At 48.5% G+C, this 19523-nt stretch overlaps 1 protein-coding gene across 3 annotated transcripts in view; it reads left to right on the top strand.

The window, feature by feature from the left end:
- Positions 1 to 19523, top strand: part of KCNJ10 (potassium inwardly rectifying channel subfamily J member 10) — a 105591-nt gene that overhangs the window by 65142 nt on the left and 20926 nt on the right. Inside the window, exons 1-2 of one of the 3 annotated variants that reach the window (XM_025180770.2) lie at positions 2121 to 2247; positions 2494 to 12392. The exons of 1 other annotated variant lie outside the window; for it this stretch is intronic. In XM_025180770.2, the coding sequence (XP_025036555.2) occupies positions 2494 to 3621 (1128 nt within the window). In that variant the 5' untranslated portion in view covers positions 2121 to 2247 and the 3' untranslated portion in view covers positions 3622 to 12392. Of the gene's footprint in view, positions 1 to 2120; positions 2248 to 2493; positions 12393 to 19523 lie in introns of those variants that run through there. One more of the 3 variants, XM_006115221.4, reaches the window with a different exon arrangement.

The raw sequence follows: 19523 nt of genomic DNA, 5'->3' as shown, positions 1-19523 counted from the left end.
ATCCATGAAGACTTTGAGTGCTTCAGCCTGCCCCTGCTCTAACCCAGTCCCCCTCCTCCCCCCAGAGCCAAGTACACACACACACACACACACACACACGCTCTAACCTAATGCCTGGGTGCTGGAGCTGCTGCCGCTGCCACCATGCACTTCTTCCTCCAGGCACTGTAGCACGTGTGCTGAGCAGCCGGACGTGAACACGCACTGGGACACTGTGCGCTGAGCAGCTGGCCTGAGCAGTACCAGCAGGAGCTGCATTTTTTTTAATCAAGGAGCCGCATGTGGTTCACAACGGCTCTCATATGGAGCTGTCTGCTGTGCTGCCAGCTAGTCTCCTGATCTGCACTCCTTGGGTGTGTCTAGACTACTGGGTTTTGTCGACAAAACTATACCTGCGTCCACCCTGACATAACATCGACAGAACTCGGCAGTTTTGTCGACAGCTGTAAACCTCATTCTATGAGGAATACCGCCTTTTGTCGACAGAGTTCTGTCCACAGAAGGCATTATTGCATCTACACTGTCCTTTGCATCTACACTGTCGTGTTGACAAAGCGGCTTGCTTTGTCGACAGAACTGGATGTAGTCTAGGTGCTCTTTGTCGACAGAAGCTTTGTCGACAGTATCTGTCGACAAAACTTCTGTCGACAAAAGCCTGTAGTCTAGACGTACCTCTTGAGACCTCCAGTGGCACTGAGGTGACTTTGCTCCTGCAGCTCCTCTTATAGGCCTCCGTGGTTCCTGATTGGCTCCTTCTCCTTCAGTCACTCTAGCCTGCATGGAGGACTTCTCTATTGTCCTTTTCTGAGGTAGAGTGTGGCAAGGCTACAAGCCTCCAGCACAAGGTTTCGGGGCCTGATCCACCCTGTTCGCCATGCCCATTCTCCCCTAGATGCAATATCTACGTCCTTTGTTGGATCAGAAAACCATGTGTCAGGTGGGAGTACTGTGTGGGGGAGGGAAGGGAGATGGGAAAAGTCCACTGCCCCTAATGCTCACCTCCTTCCTGCCGCAGACCGTGGGAAAATTAATTCCATCCAAGGATACTTTCTGAGCCATACCCTCAGCTTGTGATTTCCCCCTCCTCCCCATGCACACACCCTGAGGGTGGTACTATTGCAGAACAGGAGAAGGCTAGACAGACAGGCTGACTGACAGACAGAAGAGATATATGGGGATAGAGAGAAAGTGAGACAGATGAGTGTATGAAGAGAGCAAAAGTGAGAGGTAGAAATGACAATCACTCAATGGCTAGAATCTTATGGCAAGAGACAGACAGTCTCTGGATTCAGCTACATTGCAATAAAAGATCCCCCAGCAGTGAATCTCACAGCTGGCACCAATGACTTGGGTTCGTAAATAGCAGCATAGACATTGGAGCCTGGATTCTGGGATCTTCCTCCCTTGCCAGGTCTGAGAGCCCGGGCTGCAGCCCCAAAGTCTACGCTGGTGGTTTTAGCCCCATGGCCCAGGCTCCATGAAGCTGAGCCAATAGACCCAAGCACCAAGACTCAGTGGTTTTTGTTGTGCCGTGCAGGCATGCCCTTTGGGTGAAATGCTGGCCTCAGTGAAATCAGCAGAAGTTTTACCATTGACTTAAACAGGCCAAGATTTCCCCTCTCAGTCAGGCAAATAGCTGGATTGCTTGGTCAGTCTGTCTCTCTGTCTGTCTCTCTGACAGATTAGATCAGACAGATGCTATTGAGTGAGCCACCGGCTTAACTTCACCCAAAAGCCCTGTAGAATCACAGCCATGGCCCATCTGTTTCCGATTACAGCTTTTCATAGCTGATGAAATGGAGAAGGCCCCGTCCATGCCTGGATTTTTAATACCCTCATCGTTCCCCAAGTGAATCGCTGGCGCTTTTGGTTACTCTGGGCAATGAAAGAGGTCTGCACGGTGACTATATCCCTGACTGTAGGAAATCTGTGAAGAACTGGTGAGTTTGTTGAACAAGAAGACGGATTGGATTCTCCTTGTGCTGCACATACATAAAAGTTTGTCCCTGCCCAGAAGTGGCTTATAGGGTTAGATAATGTACAACACGAGTCATTTGTTATTAAAACTAATAAAATCCTGTCCCCTCGTGGCTAATTAGCAGTTTTCTCTTTTAGGCTCCACCAGTATTTGGAGAGGGTGGGGGAGACAGTCTTATAAGTGAGCCCAGGAATCGGAAGGGCTCACGCGCACATTACGGTGTCCCTGTTGGACAGAGAGGGCAGGATCTCAAGAACAAACATCCCAAGGTGATCACTGAATGAAGTATTAAGCATTCCTCGAGGTTACAGTGAATAGAAACGGCCCCTTCTCGCCCTTCCATTCAGTTGGCTGAAGTGGCGACATTCATTAGCTTTAATACATCAGCCAACCCCGCGATCCTCCCGCAGGCTGACAGCCTGTCGCGTCCAGCGGCTGGCCCTCCTCGTGCGTGATCTCAGCCCACCCTGAGGTGCCTCCTAACCATTTCCCGTCCCTTTTGCCCTCTCTTCTAGATGACTTCTTCTGCCAAGGTGTACTACAGCCAGACCACCCAGACCGACAGCCGGCCCCTGATCGGCTCCGGCCTGCGCAAGCGGCGCGTGATGACCAAGGATGGCAGGAGCAACGTGCGGATGGAGCACATCGCCGACAAGCGGTTCCTTTATCTCAAGGACCTGTGGACCACCTTCATTGACATGCAGTGGCGTTACAAGCTATTGCTCTTCTCGGCCACCTTTGCCGGCACTTGGTTCATCTTTGGGGTGATTTGGTACCTGGTGGCCGTGTTGCATGGCGACCTCCTGGAGTTTGAACCGCCAGCCAACCACACCCCTTGTGTCATGCAGGTACACACACTGACTGGAGCATTCCTCTTCTCCCTGGAGTCCCAGACCACAATCGGCTATGGCTTCCGCTACATCAGCGAGGAATGCCCCTTAGCCATTGTGCTGCTCATCAGCCAGCTGGTCCTCACCACCATCATGGAGATCTTCATCACTGGAACGTTCCTGGCCAAGATCGCCCGTCCCAAGAAGAGAGCCGAGACCATCAAGTTCAGCCAGAATGCGGTGGTCGCCCCACACAATGGCAAGACCTGCCTGATGATCCGGGTGGCCAACATGCGCAAGAGCCTGCTGATTGGCTGCCAGGTGACGGGCAAGCTGCTGCACACCTACCTCACCAAGGAAGGGGAGTGTGTCCGGCTCAACCAGGTCAACGTGAACTTCCATGTCGACACATCCTCTGACAGCCCCTTCCTCATCCTGCCCCTCACCTTCTACCATGTGGTGGATGACTCCAGCCCCTTGCGGGACTCCGCCCTGCGCACGGGCGAAGGGGACTTTGAGCTGGTGGTGATCCTCAGCGGCACGGTGGAGTCAACCAGCGCCACCTGCCAGGTGCGCACCTCCTACCTGCCGGAGGAGATCCTGTGGGGCTATGAGTTCAGCCCGGTCATCTCCCTCTCGGCCAGCGGGAAGTATGTGGCCGACTTCAGCCTGTTTGACCAGGTGGTCAAGGTGTCGCCCCTGTGCTGTGCCCACGGGTTTGGCGACCCGGACAAGCTGAAGCTGGAGGAGTCCTTCAGGGAGAAATCAGAACGGGAGGGCAGCCCCCTGAGCGTACGCATCAGCAACGTCTGATCCTGCCTATCCCCCACTGAGCTCCATGCTTCGGCCATTCTTTTCAGCTGGTTTTTTCTTCCTTCGTTCCTTCCTTTCCCTTTCCTGTCTCATGAAGCATCTCCAGTGCTCCATACCAGAGGATGGCAGCTATAGTTCCCCCAAAAGTGCCACTCCAGCCCTTGCTGGGTCCAGGAGCCCTTAGCCCAAGGAAGCAGCTGGGATGCAACTGTTCCTTCCTCCATGCCAAAGCCCTTTCTGTGCCCTCCTTTTCAGTGGTGTGGTGGGGGCAGCAGGACTGTCTGGGGGCCCCAGGGCCTCCTGGGGAGCAGCTGGCTCCCAGCCAGGAGGACTGCAGCCGCCCATCACAGAATATGGATTCTGCAGGGGCAGGGGGTCACTCTACCTGCAAACTGACCCTGTCCTCACCACCTCCACTCAAGCCTCATGCCCAGCTAACCTGCCAGAGAGAGGCGGAGACGGTACCAAGTGGCCCCAAGAAAAGCCGGCATCTCCCTTCCTGTCCAGGACCTAAGAACACAGACCACCCTGAATCCAACCCAGGACTATCTAGCCCACTAGTCTGTCTCCAATAGTGGCCTGCACCAGTATCCTCAGAGGCCGAACCGGCAGCAAAGGAATCAGCCATCTGGGGGGAAGTTTCCTACTGACCCAGAAAGCAGGCCGGTGTTTTGGGAGTTCCAAAGCTCTCGGCTCTTTTCTTAGCTCCTTCCTCTTCTAACTCTGGCTCGCCTTGCTACACACAGACAGGCCCAGCCCTTTTGCAAATCGTGCTAAGCTCCCGGCCTCTATGGCCCTTGTTCCAGCCGCTCTCTGTGGGGGGAAAACATTTCTGTTTAAATTTGCTGTGGGGGTTTGGGGGGGCATATTTTGCCAACAGAAACAATGGATCTCGGAGTCCTCCCCATCCCCAAACTCTCTCCATGGGACTAAGGAGCGGGCAGCACGTGGCTTTGAAAAGAGAAATGCTCCCAGCTTCAAAATATCTTCTGCTGCCCACGGGCCTCTATGCAGTTCATGATGCTGGTCTGTTTTGCTTCACTGTTGTCCTGGGATGTTGTGCATGCAGTGTAGGGCAATGATGGGAGATTAATCCCCTTCAATTGCTTCTCAGTGCCAGGGACAGCGGAGCCAGGGTTGGTAAACCCACTCACAGATGTCAGAGCCAGGCCTAAAAGTGAAGGACAGCAGAGCAGGCACTACTGCTAGTGAAACAACATCCCTATTGGCAGGTGACACCAGTGCTCAGAGCTCTCTGAGGACTTTCATTGCACTGAAGGGAAGCTGCCCATCAGCCGGAACAAGGCACAGTTTTGGCATCATCAGCTTGGACTGGTTTTTGGCCACCCCATGGTTAAAACACGGTAACAAATCCAGCATGGATTTCACTGCTGTTATCACCACGCTCCATGTTTGGCAAAGCTCGACAGTAGTTGTTCTCGGGCACTGCTGCCGGTGCTCCAGGAGAGTCCTCATCATCTCATGGCAGTACGGGACCTATGACAGGCAATCAAGCAGTTCTGATTCCATCCAGAAGAGGGCAGCGGTGACAGACGCACCAGCCAGCATGATTCCCCTACATTTATGTCAGAAACCAGCACCCCAGCAGAGGTTAAAATGAAGGCAGGCACTTACCTATCCTTTGTACCCAAGTCCCAGGTATGGGCATGCAGCTTAGACCAGCCTTACCTCCATTCCCAAACAGACCTGCTGTGATCTCATTCTTTAGTACTGTAAATTCCTGACATCAGAAATGCTGAATCCAGAAGCTGAGGCTATGGGAACCTTGATGAGTGTTACAGAAATGTTTGATCTCACTTGGTCCCAGGCTCTCTGATCTGCTGGCTATCACATCTGATCTTGGCCACATGTTTCAGGGGTCAATGGTTCACGGCCAAGTCTGGGAACTGAGTGGGGACATTCAGCCCTGTGTCTGAGCACTACGTTGTGTGTGTGTGTAGGGTGTCATTTGAAACGGATTTTGTTCTTGCCTCAAGGTCCCTGCGCCAGTTTGCACATGGGTCAATTTCTTTCATTTCAGGAGTAAGGAGTCGCAGTGGGGGGCGGGGGGCATGTAGAGTAGTTTTTAAGAGAAAAAAACTTCATACAAATATATTCTGATGAACATACACAATGGAGAAGCTTTGGCTTGACAACAGTATAGATCTAACTTTTTCAAAGGCAGAGGACTATTCAGGAAACTACTTGAGGGCTGAATTGTTCTCTGCTGTGTGAAAACAAAGGGAAACAATATTTAATTCTGTCTCTCTAGAGTGGAGGAATCATGTAAAAATGCAGACAGATTATTTTAGAGTATTAACCGGAATGAGGATAATAGATTCCACAGAGAGTTCTTTTTAATGAGGAAAGAGTTATTTAAAAAAAATCCAGCAAATCTAACACTTAAAGCTTAATATGTACACAGAAGCCAGGCAGAGTTTGAAGCTATTTTGACATCGTTTTTAACATGGTACACGCTGTATGTTATGAAATCCCAAGTGAATAACAGCTACAGAGACACTTTCCAAAGCTGAATATCAGAGTTGCTCCTCTGCTAGTTCCCTTTCCAAAATACCAGCAAAGATTTGATCCTGTTATGGAAAGGTCCTAGAGAAAACACCATCCTCTGATAGATTATCCCTGCGATCGTCTATGGGTTGGTTGAAAAAAACTCTCAGGCTCAGATTGTCTGTTAAATTCTAGAGAACTCCATCATTTCTACTGTCCCCTGTTCTGTTTCTATAGCTCCCTATTAGTTTCAGCCCTACAAAACCATACAGAACTTTTCCCATTGGGGATATTAAAGTAGAATTACTATGCCCTGAACTAGCTGCACGTCAATTTCAGCACTGATACTCCCAGAAGGCAGAAAGAAAATGGTGTGTTTGTTCATAACCATGTCACTTACAAATGTCAGTTTCACATCCATTCCTGTCTCTTTGGACAATGAGGATAATCACCACACTCCTGAGCTATAGCCAGGCTAGGGGACTGAAGAGAACATCTCCTGATAGAGAAGGGAGAAGGCTGGATTGTGATTCAGGCTAAAATTGTTAGTTAAGTCCATGGTGGAATTGAGGGGAAAAATCCATAGTCATGGAAAGTTCACGGCCTGGCTGGGGGGACACTGAGTATGAGCCTGGCCTGTACTCACTCCAGAACAGCAGCTCCTGTTCTAGGGAGTGGGGGTTGAATCCCTTTCCAGGCAATCACCATGCAACTCAGGTTTGGTGCATCCATCTCTCCAGCTCCACAGAGGCAGACACACCATGCTTGAACCACAGAGCAACCGGGTGATCCCCATTGCAATGCCCAGAACAGGGAGGCAGGCTCCCAGGAGCTACCTCCGCAGGGGTTACAGACCTTATTAAAATTCATGCTATGATGAGTATAAAGGACAATTCTTTGTTGAGGATGCAGGGCGCAGACAGATCCCAGGGTTCTCTCTGGCTCTTCCATTCCGGGGCACTCTGAATTCCAGCTTGGGCTCTCCAGGCTCTCTGGGGACTGCTGGCTATATTCAGGCATGCACACAGCATGCTTGCTCCTGCTGCAGTACTGGCTCTCCCTAGAGCAGAGATCTCATACTCCCAGCCTGCAGGCCATTCCTGGCCAGAGAATTACGTAATCCAGCCTGGGACTCCCGGCAGGCTGAGGTGGGGGGGCTGTCTGGGCCCCACCTCTTCCCACCATCATTCCATCCCCCCCTCCCCCCCATGGCACACTGTCCCCAAGGAAGAGGGATCAGTGGTGGGGCCCCGTGATCTTACATAAATCAAACTGCACCATAGAATCTCTCAGGATAGAACTCCCAGGCTTAAGTAACAAGAGTGTAGCAGTAGGAATATTCTATTGAGCACCTAACAGGGGCCGAGGGGGTGATGGTGAAATGCTCTGGCAGATTGGAGAGTGAGCTCCCCTTCTCCTCCCACCAGGGTGAATGTGGGGGAGGGGGAGACAGCCACTGCTGCCCACTGGCACCAGGACCCCGCAGCTGGGAGTCTGAGACCCTGCCCTAGAGCAGCAGAGCTGGGATTACAGATGCTGTTGAAAGATCCAGCTTCATGTCCAGGCTCAGCCAAGCACAAAAAGCGTTTATTATTAGCATTTCATTAGCACTTATGTATGCCATCTGCTATTTATACAGACCCGCAGTGAGAGAGTTCCTGTCCCCAGAGCCAGCCGTAGACATGGGGCAACAGAGCGGAAAAGAGACAGGGTCAAGGTCAAATGCCGTGCCAGTAGCAGAGCCAGGGATCGATGTCAGGGTTTCTGCGTCGCAGGCTAGTGCCTTTCCCACTTTAAATATCATTGGACAGGCTTCCCGGGGTGCTGCCTCCCTGCAGGCCTGCATCTGCTCCTGCTTTGGGAGATGGGAGATTTGCCATGCCCCACAGCAGGCGGTCCGGAGAATACTACAGGCTTCTGTTGCAGCGGAGTCAGAATCCCAGCTGGGAGCAAAGGTTTCTACTGTGAGCAGCAGTGCCACCCTCCCTGTGACTGGCACACAGCCTCCTTTTCCCCACTATGCGGGGGAAGAGAACCTCCAAGCTCTACTCTTCCATCCCCTGGCTCCTTCCCCAGCATCGCAGCCTGGGTGTGTAAACTCAGCTGCTTCCCTTCATTTTTCATCAGGACTGTTGGCAAAGGTCATGAATGCAGCATTTCTCCCCTGCAGCAGGGGGACAGGATGCTGCCATCAGGCTGGCTGGCATCCCAGCTCTTTTTTTCACCCAACCCGCCCCAAACGTTGCCGACTTTACAGAACGATTGCAAACCGAGATAGTTTCTCTCACCACTGAAATGCAGCTGCCTCTGGGGAGATTTAGCTTGGCCAAATGTTGATATCCAAGGTGGGATGAGGCCAAAATTCTGAGGATGATGCACCTACATGCCATGGGATTTTAAATCATTATTCTGTACTGTGGTATTCACAGACCAGGACCCTCTGGAGCTAGGCACTGTACATGGAACAAAGACAGGTTCCTCCCTGCTCCAAGGAGTTGAGAGTCTAAGCAAATGACCACACATGACTGGAACCTCCTTGTAATCTCTCATCTGCCAAATCTACTCATTGAGTCAGGCTCTCAGGAAAGCAGGTGTGGTGTTGTCCACATGGAGCCAGGCCAGTTTGAACTAGGAAGGAGGTGAAAATAAAATTGTTTGGAAAAGAAACAGAGAGCATCCCCAATTCATCATTATATTTGATGCTAGACTGTGATTACACCCCAATCAATCTCTCCCCTCTGTCCAGTCTCCACCTCCAACTTGTCCCAAGTTAAAATGGAAAGCTCCTTATTTAATTGTGCTGATTTAATTGCACGTAGTAGGCAGGTGCTGAAAGTTTGGCTGTGGGCTGCGAGGAGAAGCCCCAGATCATGTAGAATGTGAGAGCTTCCTGGATTCTAGAATGTAATTGTAATTGTGCCAGGGTTCCAAGTCTTGCAGAATGTTAAGGGCTTTGTTCCATTTAGGAAAAGAGATTAAAAAAAAAAAAAAAACCTTTTTCATGCTTAAAGAAGTTCCATGGAATTTTTTAAACAGGTTGACACTTAAATTTAGCAACTATAAAACATTTCTGTGCAGAAATAGCTCCTGGGTAGGAAAACAGAGGTCATGGGACAAGGGAGAGAGAAAAAACATTATAAACACTTGATGATTTTTAGAAAAATCTTAGACTTTTCCCAGAGTGCCAAACCTCTCTGGATTCTCTCTCCTATCTCTGAGTGCTGGCTGCTGTGGATGGGTGCCACTGCCCTCTACGGAGAGAGTCAGAGCAGACCGTTTCTGCTTCACAAACCAGGTCACATTATACAGTGTGAAACCAGGGCCCTGACTTTTTGTGATCATTAAAACAATGTCTTGCCTTTCTCTAGCATATTTCTTCCAAGGATCTCAAATGTTACACAATGAAGTCTGACAACTATCCTGTGAGGCAGACAAGGCACCAACTCACTGTGAGGCACCAGCCACTGAAATGCAGCCACCTCTGGAGCGGAACGCAGCAGCTAGTCAAACAGGGACAGGCATAAGGATCTTGAGCAAAACGGGGGGGTTGCGCAAAACAGAAGGGGCAACACTGCTTCTTTTTGTGCAAAAACCCCTTCTGCAAAAAGAAACAGCAGAAAATATGCTAACGATATCACGACTTATGCTCATGAGCATATTTTCTGCCACAAAAACTCTCAGTATAGACATAGCCACAATGCACAGCAACATTGTACAACAACTTCACATGCAAAAAAAAGTATTAGGAGGAGGGATAGCTCAGTGGTTTGAGCACTGGCCTGCTAAACCCAGGGTTGTGAGTTCAATCCTTGTGGAGACCATTTAGGGATTTGGGGCAAAAATTCATTAGGGATGGTACTTGGTCCTGCTGAGAAGGCAGGGGACTGGACTCAATGACCTTTCAAGGTCTCTTCCAGTTCTAGGAGATAGGCAGTTTAAGTTTTAAGTTTTACAGCGCTTTATTATTTTTGTATTTTTTACACCCAAACTTTTCATCGCCCGCCCAGATACGATTAAGTTGTTTAAACAAATGTGTTGCAATGGTAGAAAAAATTGTGTGTCTGAAAACTGTAGGTACTGGGGGTACTTATAATTTTTTTTTAAAGGGGTACTTTATAAAAAAAAAAGGTTGAGAAACACTGGCACAGCGCTTAACTGAGTGAATCCAGCCCAAAGAAACGCCACAAGGGTGCAACAAGTCAACAGCACCTGATTCCTCATAGCCCAGCCCCGCCGGTCGCTATTTACCTCTGGACCAAGTGGGTGGAGCACTTCCCAGTCAGAAAAAAGAGCAATGCACCCTGACTTTGGCCCTGGTGTAAAGAGCGGTGCACTGGTGAATCTGGCCCCTTTGTGCCATGTGTTGATACATTGATACCCCCATCCCTGACACTGACCTCCCCAAAGTGGTTTGGGGAGTCCAATTACAAACAAACCCAACTAGCCTTAACAGAACAATCTGATTTCTCACCTGGGCAAATCCTACTGAATTTCCTCTCTCCTGTAGCCCGCTTTGAGAGACACACTCACCCAGCACCTGGCAGGACTTGTGACAACATGAGAAACCGACAGCACCGTTAGTTTTAAGTGTGGTAGAGGAGTAACTCTGCAGTTTGAGCATTGGCCTGCTTAAATCCAGGGTTGTGAGTTCAATCCTTGAGAGCCCTACTTAGGGATGTAAGGCAAATCTGTCAGGGATGGTGCTTGGTTGCAGCAGGGGGCTGGACTCAATAACCTCTCAAGGTCCCTTCCAGTTTCATGAGGTAGGTGTATCTCCATGTATTATATATACCAGGCTTTTTGCAGCACTGACATTGTAAAGCTGGATTAGAGGCTGAAATGAATGCTCCCCTGTGGGGAGGTAGATAAGGCAGCGAACATGTCACCAGCGTGGCCTATACCTGTGATTTTTTGCAATAGCTGGTACTTTTCTGAATGTCCCAGCTCCTGGAGTCTTGTGATTCTGTGGGCGCCTCAGTGTCTGTTTTCTTTTAAAGGCAGTTTCTAGCCTTTGTGGGTGTAGGTCAAAGTAGCCCCAGTGCATCCCTAGAGATTCAGTGGCTAGAAGGCAAATAGAAAGGACTCTGCTTTAATGATTCCTGAATGCTTGGGGCTGGCGATGCTGTATCACTCCTGGTTCGGAAGGGTCCACATGGGTTCTGGGGGTACTCTTGACACGAAGGTCCCTTTGCCCCACTTTGCCAGCCGAAAAAGCACAGCTGTAACTGCAAGATGCACTTTACACAGCCAGGGCAGTAGAGCAAGATCCAAGCCCCGAATCTGCGATGCTCATAGACTTGCTGCCTCCTAAGCTGATCTCCGGCCTGGCGTTGTGGCTGGTGGGACTGAGGGCTTCTTCACAAAAGGGAAGGAAACAATCAAATCCACCTTATGCTCAATCCGAGGGCTCCAAGGGTCTGGAATTGCAGAGCTAAGGAATTTCACTAACCAATTCCACAGAGAGTCTGCAGAATGGCAATTCATCTACAGATTTGACCGGGGCTTGAATCGACATTAACTGGTTGGCGCATTACAAAGTCAGTTTCTCCTGCCTTTAACATCCACATTTCCACATTAAAAGTTAGGAATGGGACACATGCAGCCCACTTAATTAGCCTCATTAACATGAGTCTTACAACAGACAGGTACTTCTGCTGTTATATGTTCCTTGGTTTCTGTTATTTCCACTCCAATTCATCTGATGAAGTGAGTTTTGCCCATGGAAGCTCATGATTCTATGTATTTGGGTTACTCTCAAAGGCACCACAGGACCATTTGTTGTTTTTTAAAGGAGGCCGTTTGCTACGCCACCAGTGGGACTGTCCTTCCTGTTTCTTAGAACTGTTTGAAAAAGTCCACGCCACTCTGCCTGCCTTGGTCCCCGGGACAACGGCTGCAGCACTGTTTGCTTCTAACAGAAAAGCAATGCCACCCATCCAGCAGTTATGAGCAACCCTACAATAACAGCCCATTGCACGCATCCCGTTGCTCACGAGCAAACCCCGGCTGGCAGCCCAGCATTCACAAGCCACCCTATGAAAATAAGCCACCGTGCGCATCCCAACACTCACAAGTAACCCATCGATAACAACCAACTGCTGCGTGCAGCCCAGCGCTGGCATGAATCCAGAGTATGTTGCACCCCATGAGACGAGAACCAGCATGTGTTGGGGGGCAGTCCCTGGACTTTCAGAGGCGGATAGTGTCCTTTAACCTGCTCCGATGTGCTTGGGTCTACAGCTCCTTTCCAAACTCATCCATCCACCAGGAAGGTGGTCTCAGCAGGCCCTCAGGACCCCCTGCTGGCCGGGATGTGCAGAGGAGAGGAAGATGGAGCAGAACTGTGTCTCATTCGCCTGGGGCCACTGCTGTTCTGCCAAGCAAGGGTTCAGACTATGGGGTGGAGTGGGACTGTGTCCACAGTCATGCATGTCTCGCCACATGTGCTGCGTGTCTGCCTTCATCCTGCTCACCCCAACAGCCCCGTGAGAGTGCAGGGAGAAGATCCATGTGTAGGGATGGAATGTGAGGGGAGGCCTGGGAACAAGCATGGGGCCATCTCCCAGCGTATACACATGTGCATGCCCAGATGCTTCCAGAGACGGGGGGCTTCTTATCTGATGTTAAACTGCAATCAAATAAACAAAAGGGAATTAAATAGTCTCATCTGCTCTAACACAAAAGGGAAGGCTCAGACCCATGCCCACACACACCTAAGTGCATTCACACACACACCCTCACACCCACACCTGTACGCCTGCAAACGTATGCTTACCTACACACACATACATAGAAACCACCCTGGTTTCTTATAAGAACATGGATTAAGGAGACAATATAAGGGGTGAAAAAAAAGGTAATAAGATGCTTTACAATGGCACAAAAACATCACACATACACACACACCCCTCTATATATACGCTATGTCTACATTCACGGCTTCTTGCACAATAATATCTTGTGCAAGGGTTCTTGTGCAAGAAGTCTTGCACAAGAAAACGTCCACAGTGCCATGTGCAAGCTGTGCTTTTGCGCAAGAGCACCCACGGCAGTGTGGACGCTCTCTTGCGCAAGAAAGCTCTGATGGCCATTTTAGCAATAGGGCTTTCTTGCGCAAGAAATCCCTGCAGAGCGTCCACACGGCCCTCTTATGCAAACGCTCCTGCGCAAGAGGGCTTACGCCTGTTAAAAAAGAGCGTAGCTCTTGCGCAAGAAGCCCTCTCTTACCACGCCGTTCTGTAAATTTCCTTGCACAAGAGCGGGCGGGCAGTGTGGACGCTCTGCGGATTCTTGCACAAGAACGGCCGTACTTGGGCAAGAAGCCACAAGTGTAGACACAGATAGAGTTTGTGTGTCATGGTAAAGCATAATCAAATACAGGACTGGTGCTGTATACATTATTATTAACAGCACATATTAATCTAGCATACAATACTGCTATAGAGATATAGCATGTTACGTTGTATATATACAAATGTGGATCCAGGCAGATTTTATAATGTTACATGTCTGTACAAATACTGTGTTCTTTATTAATATATACATTATATATAAGAAAGAGGGAGAGATATTGTACATAGCTAGAGCCCTCGATAAGGCTTCTGTCTCATTAGTACCTATTAGAGTTGTGTAAAAGTATCACAAGGAGGCTTCATGTGTTGTTCAGACATCCCAGGACACAGTTGGATGTCTTCACAAAGTGGAGCCAAATGTCAAGCCAGCCTGGGATTTGTAGGGGAAGCCACCTTGGTGTTTAGTTTGGGGAGGTTCCAATCACATGATTCCAGCGGGCCAAATGATGCACATGCAGAGGATGTACTTGAAAAGCCCTGAGAGACCCCATGTGTTGACACATCCCATGGCTCCACTCAGGAGTGGCCTGGGGCTGGCTGCGGCAGCTGGCTCCCCAGGCAGGTGGAGCAATTGCTGCCCCTGCCTGTACAGCCGTCAATGGCCGTGATGCCATCATCGGGCGCCTAGGCCAGCGGTGCTCTAGGCAACTGCCTAGTTCACTTAGGCTCACGGGCCGCCCCTGGCTCCATTGCACATACTTCTTGAGCCACCGTAGACACAGACATGTCCTGTCTGTGTACTGGAGGCTCCTCAGTGGTGGAGTTGCGTGATACAGTCAGAAACGCAGTGGCCATGCTATTTATTTAGCTCAACCATAGCTAGGTAACCCTTCCACCTGGAATCAGACCCTTTCTGCAAGCCCGGAGATTCTGAGGAGCTAGAGGCCAGTGGTTTCTACCTTTGGGATGCTTTAGAAGCCAGGCCCACTTGAAGCTAGCTGGGTTCCAGCCTGGGAAAGCCTGCGTGCCAAGTGGCCAATGATGGTGGTGACTGCTAAGGGGGATCGGGAAGTCATTGTTGGCTCCATCCTGGAGCCACACTGGTGAAGAGCTGGGCTGGTTTCTTGCAGGAAACATGTCCAAAGTGATGTAATGTAAAGAGAAAAAAGGAGAACGTCTCTGCTCTCCATATAAAATATCAACAGAAATATATAAATATCTATAAATGAAATATACATATATATATATATATTTATTTTATTAGAAAGAGTTAATTAAACTGCTGAGCACTTTGTTGTCGGAGGGTTGAGAAGTGGACACAAGACTCCATCAAGGTCAAGGGACAAATTGAGATGAGCCCAGGTGAAACATTCTCCAACTTTGAAGCATGCCCAAAAACCCTGTTGAACGACTGGCAGAAATATTCATTGGAATGCTGACAACATTTTGATGAACTTTCACAAACCTTGATGAAAAATTGTTGCCATTTAGATGGCAATTGTCATTGATATCTGAAATGTTGATACAAACTCATTACAAATCAACTAAAAAGGCTGATATTTTTCATGGCGAGTTTAATGGAAATGTGGAATTTTGACAAAAATAATTGTGTGAAATTTTGATGAAAACATTCTTGAAATTTTGATGGAGATTGTCATTGACATTGTGCGAAGTTGACAAACCATGGTGATCAAAACTAGAAATGTTGACAAAAGTCTTCATTGCAATTTGAAATGTTGACCAAAGACAGTGGGGATAAAATGCAGCACTTTCACAGCATTTTCATTCCCCTGTTCTCAGATCAACTGTAGAGCTCCGTTGCTGCTCGTAACAAAATGTGAGGGGGAAAAACTATGCTTGATATTAACAGAGAACAGCCACCCCAGATCTGAGCACAATAATAGGGGGGTAACACATCTGCACCTAGTTGAAGACTGAACAATGAGAATGTATAATGGACGTGTAAACTGGGGCCTGATGTACAGATCTGAGTATGGACATATCTCAATATACAAATATTGTATTTCTCTCACTTCTGATCCGGCTTGAATTCTGGGTGAAGGGTCATTCATCCCTTGATAAGCCCAACTGCACAGACGCTGATGGAAGATTCAGAGGCATAAATAGAAGCTGCTTAATGAACGGAACCAAGGTACATTCCTTTGTGACACAGGGACAGGGTACATTCCTTTGCTATTTAACAATTCTGTATGATAATCAAGTATAAAACCTTGAGACACCACTAAACCCTTTTACTATTCACAGCTGTCGGTAGCCCCTCGGCATCACAGTGAGCGGTGATGTTTTAATGAGGTGTTTAATCCAAGATTACCAGCAACAAACAAGCTGAGTTAGTGGCATGATTTTTCTGTACATTGTTTATGGACAGGCCAACATACAGGCATATGTACACCAGCTTAATGTTAAAGCCAACCCACTACCGCTCATTTAGTTCTTTGGGGTATTCTTATGTTTGTTTTAAAAAGGAAACAAAACCTATTCATTTTTGCCTATTAATGACGTACTGTACTGAAAAAATATTTTATATATAAAATTAGGGAAGACGTGTTTTTATCCACTGGAAGACTTTACACAAAAAGTCTGATTTTACTTGGGGAGAGGAGGGAGGAAAGGAATGTTCGTATATATTTTTTCTCTGTTTGGAAAAAAAAGTTACTAAATAAAAATCTTTCCATTTTAAAATGGCTTTTGAACGAGTCTTTCATTTGACAAATATATTTCATTTGACAAATACATTGAACCAAGAGTCTTATTTACACCCAGACCCCTGGATCCTCTATGGCACCATTTTGTTCATTGTTTGTAGTACAGCAGCATCACTGCCACTACAGTAACACATATACACACACGACACTAGCTATCCTCACAGGTGGCTTCTTCTTTTGTCTTAGCTGCATTTGCACTAGGGGGTTTGACAGCAAACTGCAGGAGGTAGGGGCTGAGGGCTTTAAACCATCCTTTGAGGACTTCAATATCTGAGATATAGGGCTGTGTCCAGACTCAGGGGTTTTTTCCAAAAAAGTAGCCTTTTTCCGAAAAAACTTCACCTGCGTCTAGACTGCAGCTGCGTTCTTTCGAAATTAAATCGAAAGAACGCGGCTTTTCTTTCAACGGTGGTAAACCTCATTTTACGAGGAAGAACGACTTTTTTCGAAAGTGCTCGTTCGAAAAAAGGCGTTCTTGAATGCAAACAGGGGTTTTTCAAAAGAGAGCATCCAGACTGCCTTTCGAAAAAGCGGCTTGCTTTTTCGAAAGTTCCGCTTGCAGTCTAGACGCTCTTTTTCGAAAGAGGCTTTTTCAAAAGTATCTTTCGAAAAAGCCTCTTTCGAAAGAGGCTTGCAGTCTAGACATAGCCTAGGTGAGAGGATTATTCTAGCAGTGGGTAGGTGAGACTCTGTGGCCTGCATTGTGCAGGGGGTCAAACTAGATGATCATAATGGTCCCTTCTGACCTTAAAGTCTATGAGTCTATGAGCTGGTTTGGGAGTTGAACACCACGATTAGCTGAGACGGGCCAGCTCCTCTCCCGCTAAGATCAGGGTAAGATGCTAATGGACGGCGTGGAAGGGAAGGCTCCTTGACACATTCTCATCCCATAGGCCCCCAGCCTGGAGCGCTTGTAGCATGTTGCTCGTCCCAGATTCCCCATCGACACTGGGGCCAGCAGAGCCACCCAGACCCTCCCACACACGCCCCAAAGTCCCGAGCCCACACAGGTCCGTATTTAAAGTAGGACGGATGCTTCTCATAAGAGGTACAGCGAGGAACTAGTTCACATCCCTCACTCGGCAGTGGGAGATCTGTGTAAGTTTGAAACTCACAAAGGGGAGAGGTTGTGGAACTGGCCTGAGGGGGGAAGTTAGAGGCTCAGGGTTTTTGAAAATCTGGTCTCTTCTTGAACAGCCTTTTGGGGATAAGATTTTCAGGCTGATTTTGGTTGCTCAACTCAAGAAACCTTAGGCTCCTTTAAGGTGTCAAGACTGGCATCCAAAATCACTCGTCACTTGGGCCTGGAGTCAAACTTTTTATATTTAGATTGGAAATTCCTTGGAGGCAAAGACCTGTTCTCGGTCATCAAGATATGACCATAATACTCCTAATACATCATGGATGGCGCCTAGCACCATAAGGGCCTGGTGTAGGATTCGGTCAACTACGTGCTACCTTAATGCACCTAATAGATAATGGGAAGCATATAACAGCATTGGGTCCTGGATCAAGGACTAGGTGCTACCGCAACAATAATTCCCTTAGGCACCCAGCTTTGAAAAACTTGGCCCTGGAACTTGGACTGAAGAAAATCTTTCAGTGACTCAGGGGGAGCTCTGGGTGGCAGGAGGCTGCCTTAGGGTTTGGAGAATTGTTTCCCCGGAAGAAGAAAGGAAAAAGAGCCACTTACCGCCAGGGGCCGCCCTAGTCACAGGGAAGAGGAGCAGCAGGAGAGCGAGTTGCTTCATTGCTGACTTTGCAGCAGGGAAAACAGGGGATCAGCTGGTTAATAGCCAGGCTAGGGGGTGGCAGGGCTCCTCCCCAGCCCTCCTGCTCCCAGGGCTGTGCTGGCTCTCTGCCTAACCTGCCCATGGCACGAGCACCCTGCAGCCCTTGAGTTCAGTGGGGTTTGCCTGAGAGGGGAGGAGGTGGACCTGCAGTGACATCCTTAGAGCAGTTTCCATCTTCAGAGCCTGCAGCAATTGCTAGGAGGAAACCAAGAAGCATCATGTACATTCAGAGAGGCCTCCCCCGGCTCTCCCTCTGCTAACTGAGCCTCGCAGTACCCAGGGGGGGTGTGCAGGTCTCATTTTACCCATTTCACAGATGTGGAAACTGAGTCAGAGAGGGCCTCACCTAAAGCCCATTCAAGTGAATGGAATCATAGAATCATAGAATCATAGAATAATAGGACTGGAAGGGCCCTCCCTCAAGGCAGGAATGCTCGGCGGTGCGGGGTTGTGTCGTCTTGTGCTGCTCCCCCTATTCCAAAATAGCTATTTCAAAATGAGGCCTGTGTAGATGCTCTACTGCAGCTATTTCAAAATAGCCCCTCACCAAGGCCATTCTAAGTTATTCCTTCCCGGTGCCTCCTGGAGCCCTAAATCGAGATAGCAGAATAGCTTGTTTCAAAATAAGCTTGTAGTGTAGACGGACCCTCAGTCTCTAAGGAGCCATGAGACTTCTCCTTGTTTTTGCAGATACTGGCTAACAGCTCCCCCTCTGAGACTTTTCACACTTTTTGGTTTCATGTTCTAGCTGCAAAGTGATAGAAGCAGAAAAGGATTATCTGGGGCAGTGTCAATTTAAGAAAATCCTGAAAGCACAGCCTGATATTGTAAGATCCCAACACCTTCTGCTAGGCTGGTCTTTTTGGGGGGCAGAAATTTCAAGTCCCTACACCAGTGTGTCAAGGGAGCAGGGGAGTACAGATTTCTAAGGCAAGGTTACTGCATTTTTTTTTAACATGGACAAAACACTGTTATGAGTAACAATTGAGCCCTTTTGGGTAAGTTTAAAAAAAAATTTCAGCCAGAGGCATATAGCTGTGAGGGAAATTCCAGCTAAAAAGGCAAAATTACATGCAATGGAAGAGTGTTAGCATGGGCAGTGTTGGGGTTTATTAATAATAGCAGATCCTAGCCACAGGGGCCAACTGGAGTAGACTCAGGAGACCTGCATTGTATTCCCCACTCTGCTACTGGCCTGCTGGATGACCTCGGGCAAATCATTTTGCTGCTCAGTGCCTCAGTTTCCCCATCTAAAATGGGAACAATGCTACTGCCATGCTTTGTATAATCTAATGATCTTCATCCACCAATAACATCCAGTGTTCCTATCACTGCTAATTATAACTGAATGAGAGACACATCTACTTCTGCCTGCTGCTTAGACTCCCAGAGCCTCTTCTGTGTTAACTATCCAGCTGTTCCCAGTGTGGGCATAGGGACTTGAACCCCACCACCCTGTAGCCCCCAGGCAGCTGCCCTACCTATACTCTAGGCCACTCTACAGAGCCTATTTTTCTAGGTCACAAGGGGAGTAAATCACTGACACCCCAGCCTGCTTTAGATTCTTTATTTGCATGGCAGAC

This window comes from Pelodiscus sinensis, chromosome 24 (genome assembly GCF_049634645.1).
Source record: "Pelodiscus sinensis isolate JC-2024 chromosome 24, ASM4963464v1, whole genome shotgun sequence".
Lineage (NCBI taxonomy): Eukaryota > Metazoa > Chordata > Testudines > Trionychidae > Pelodiscus > Pelodiscus sinensis.
The sequence above is the reverse complement of the archived record's forward strand: the minus strand, read 5'-3'. Positions and strand labels throughout refer to the sequence as shown.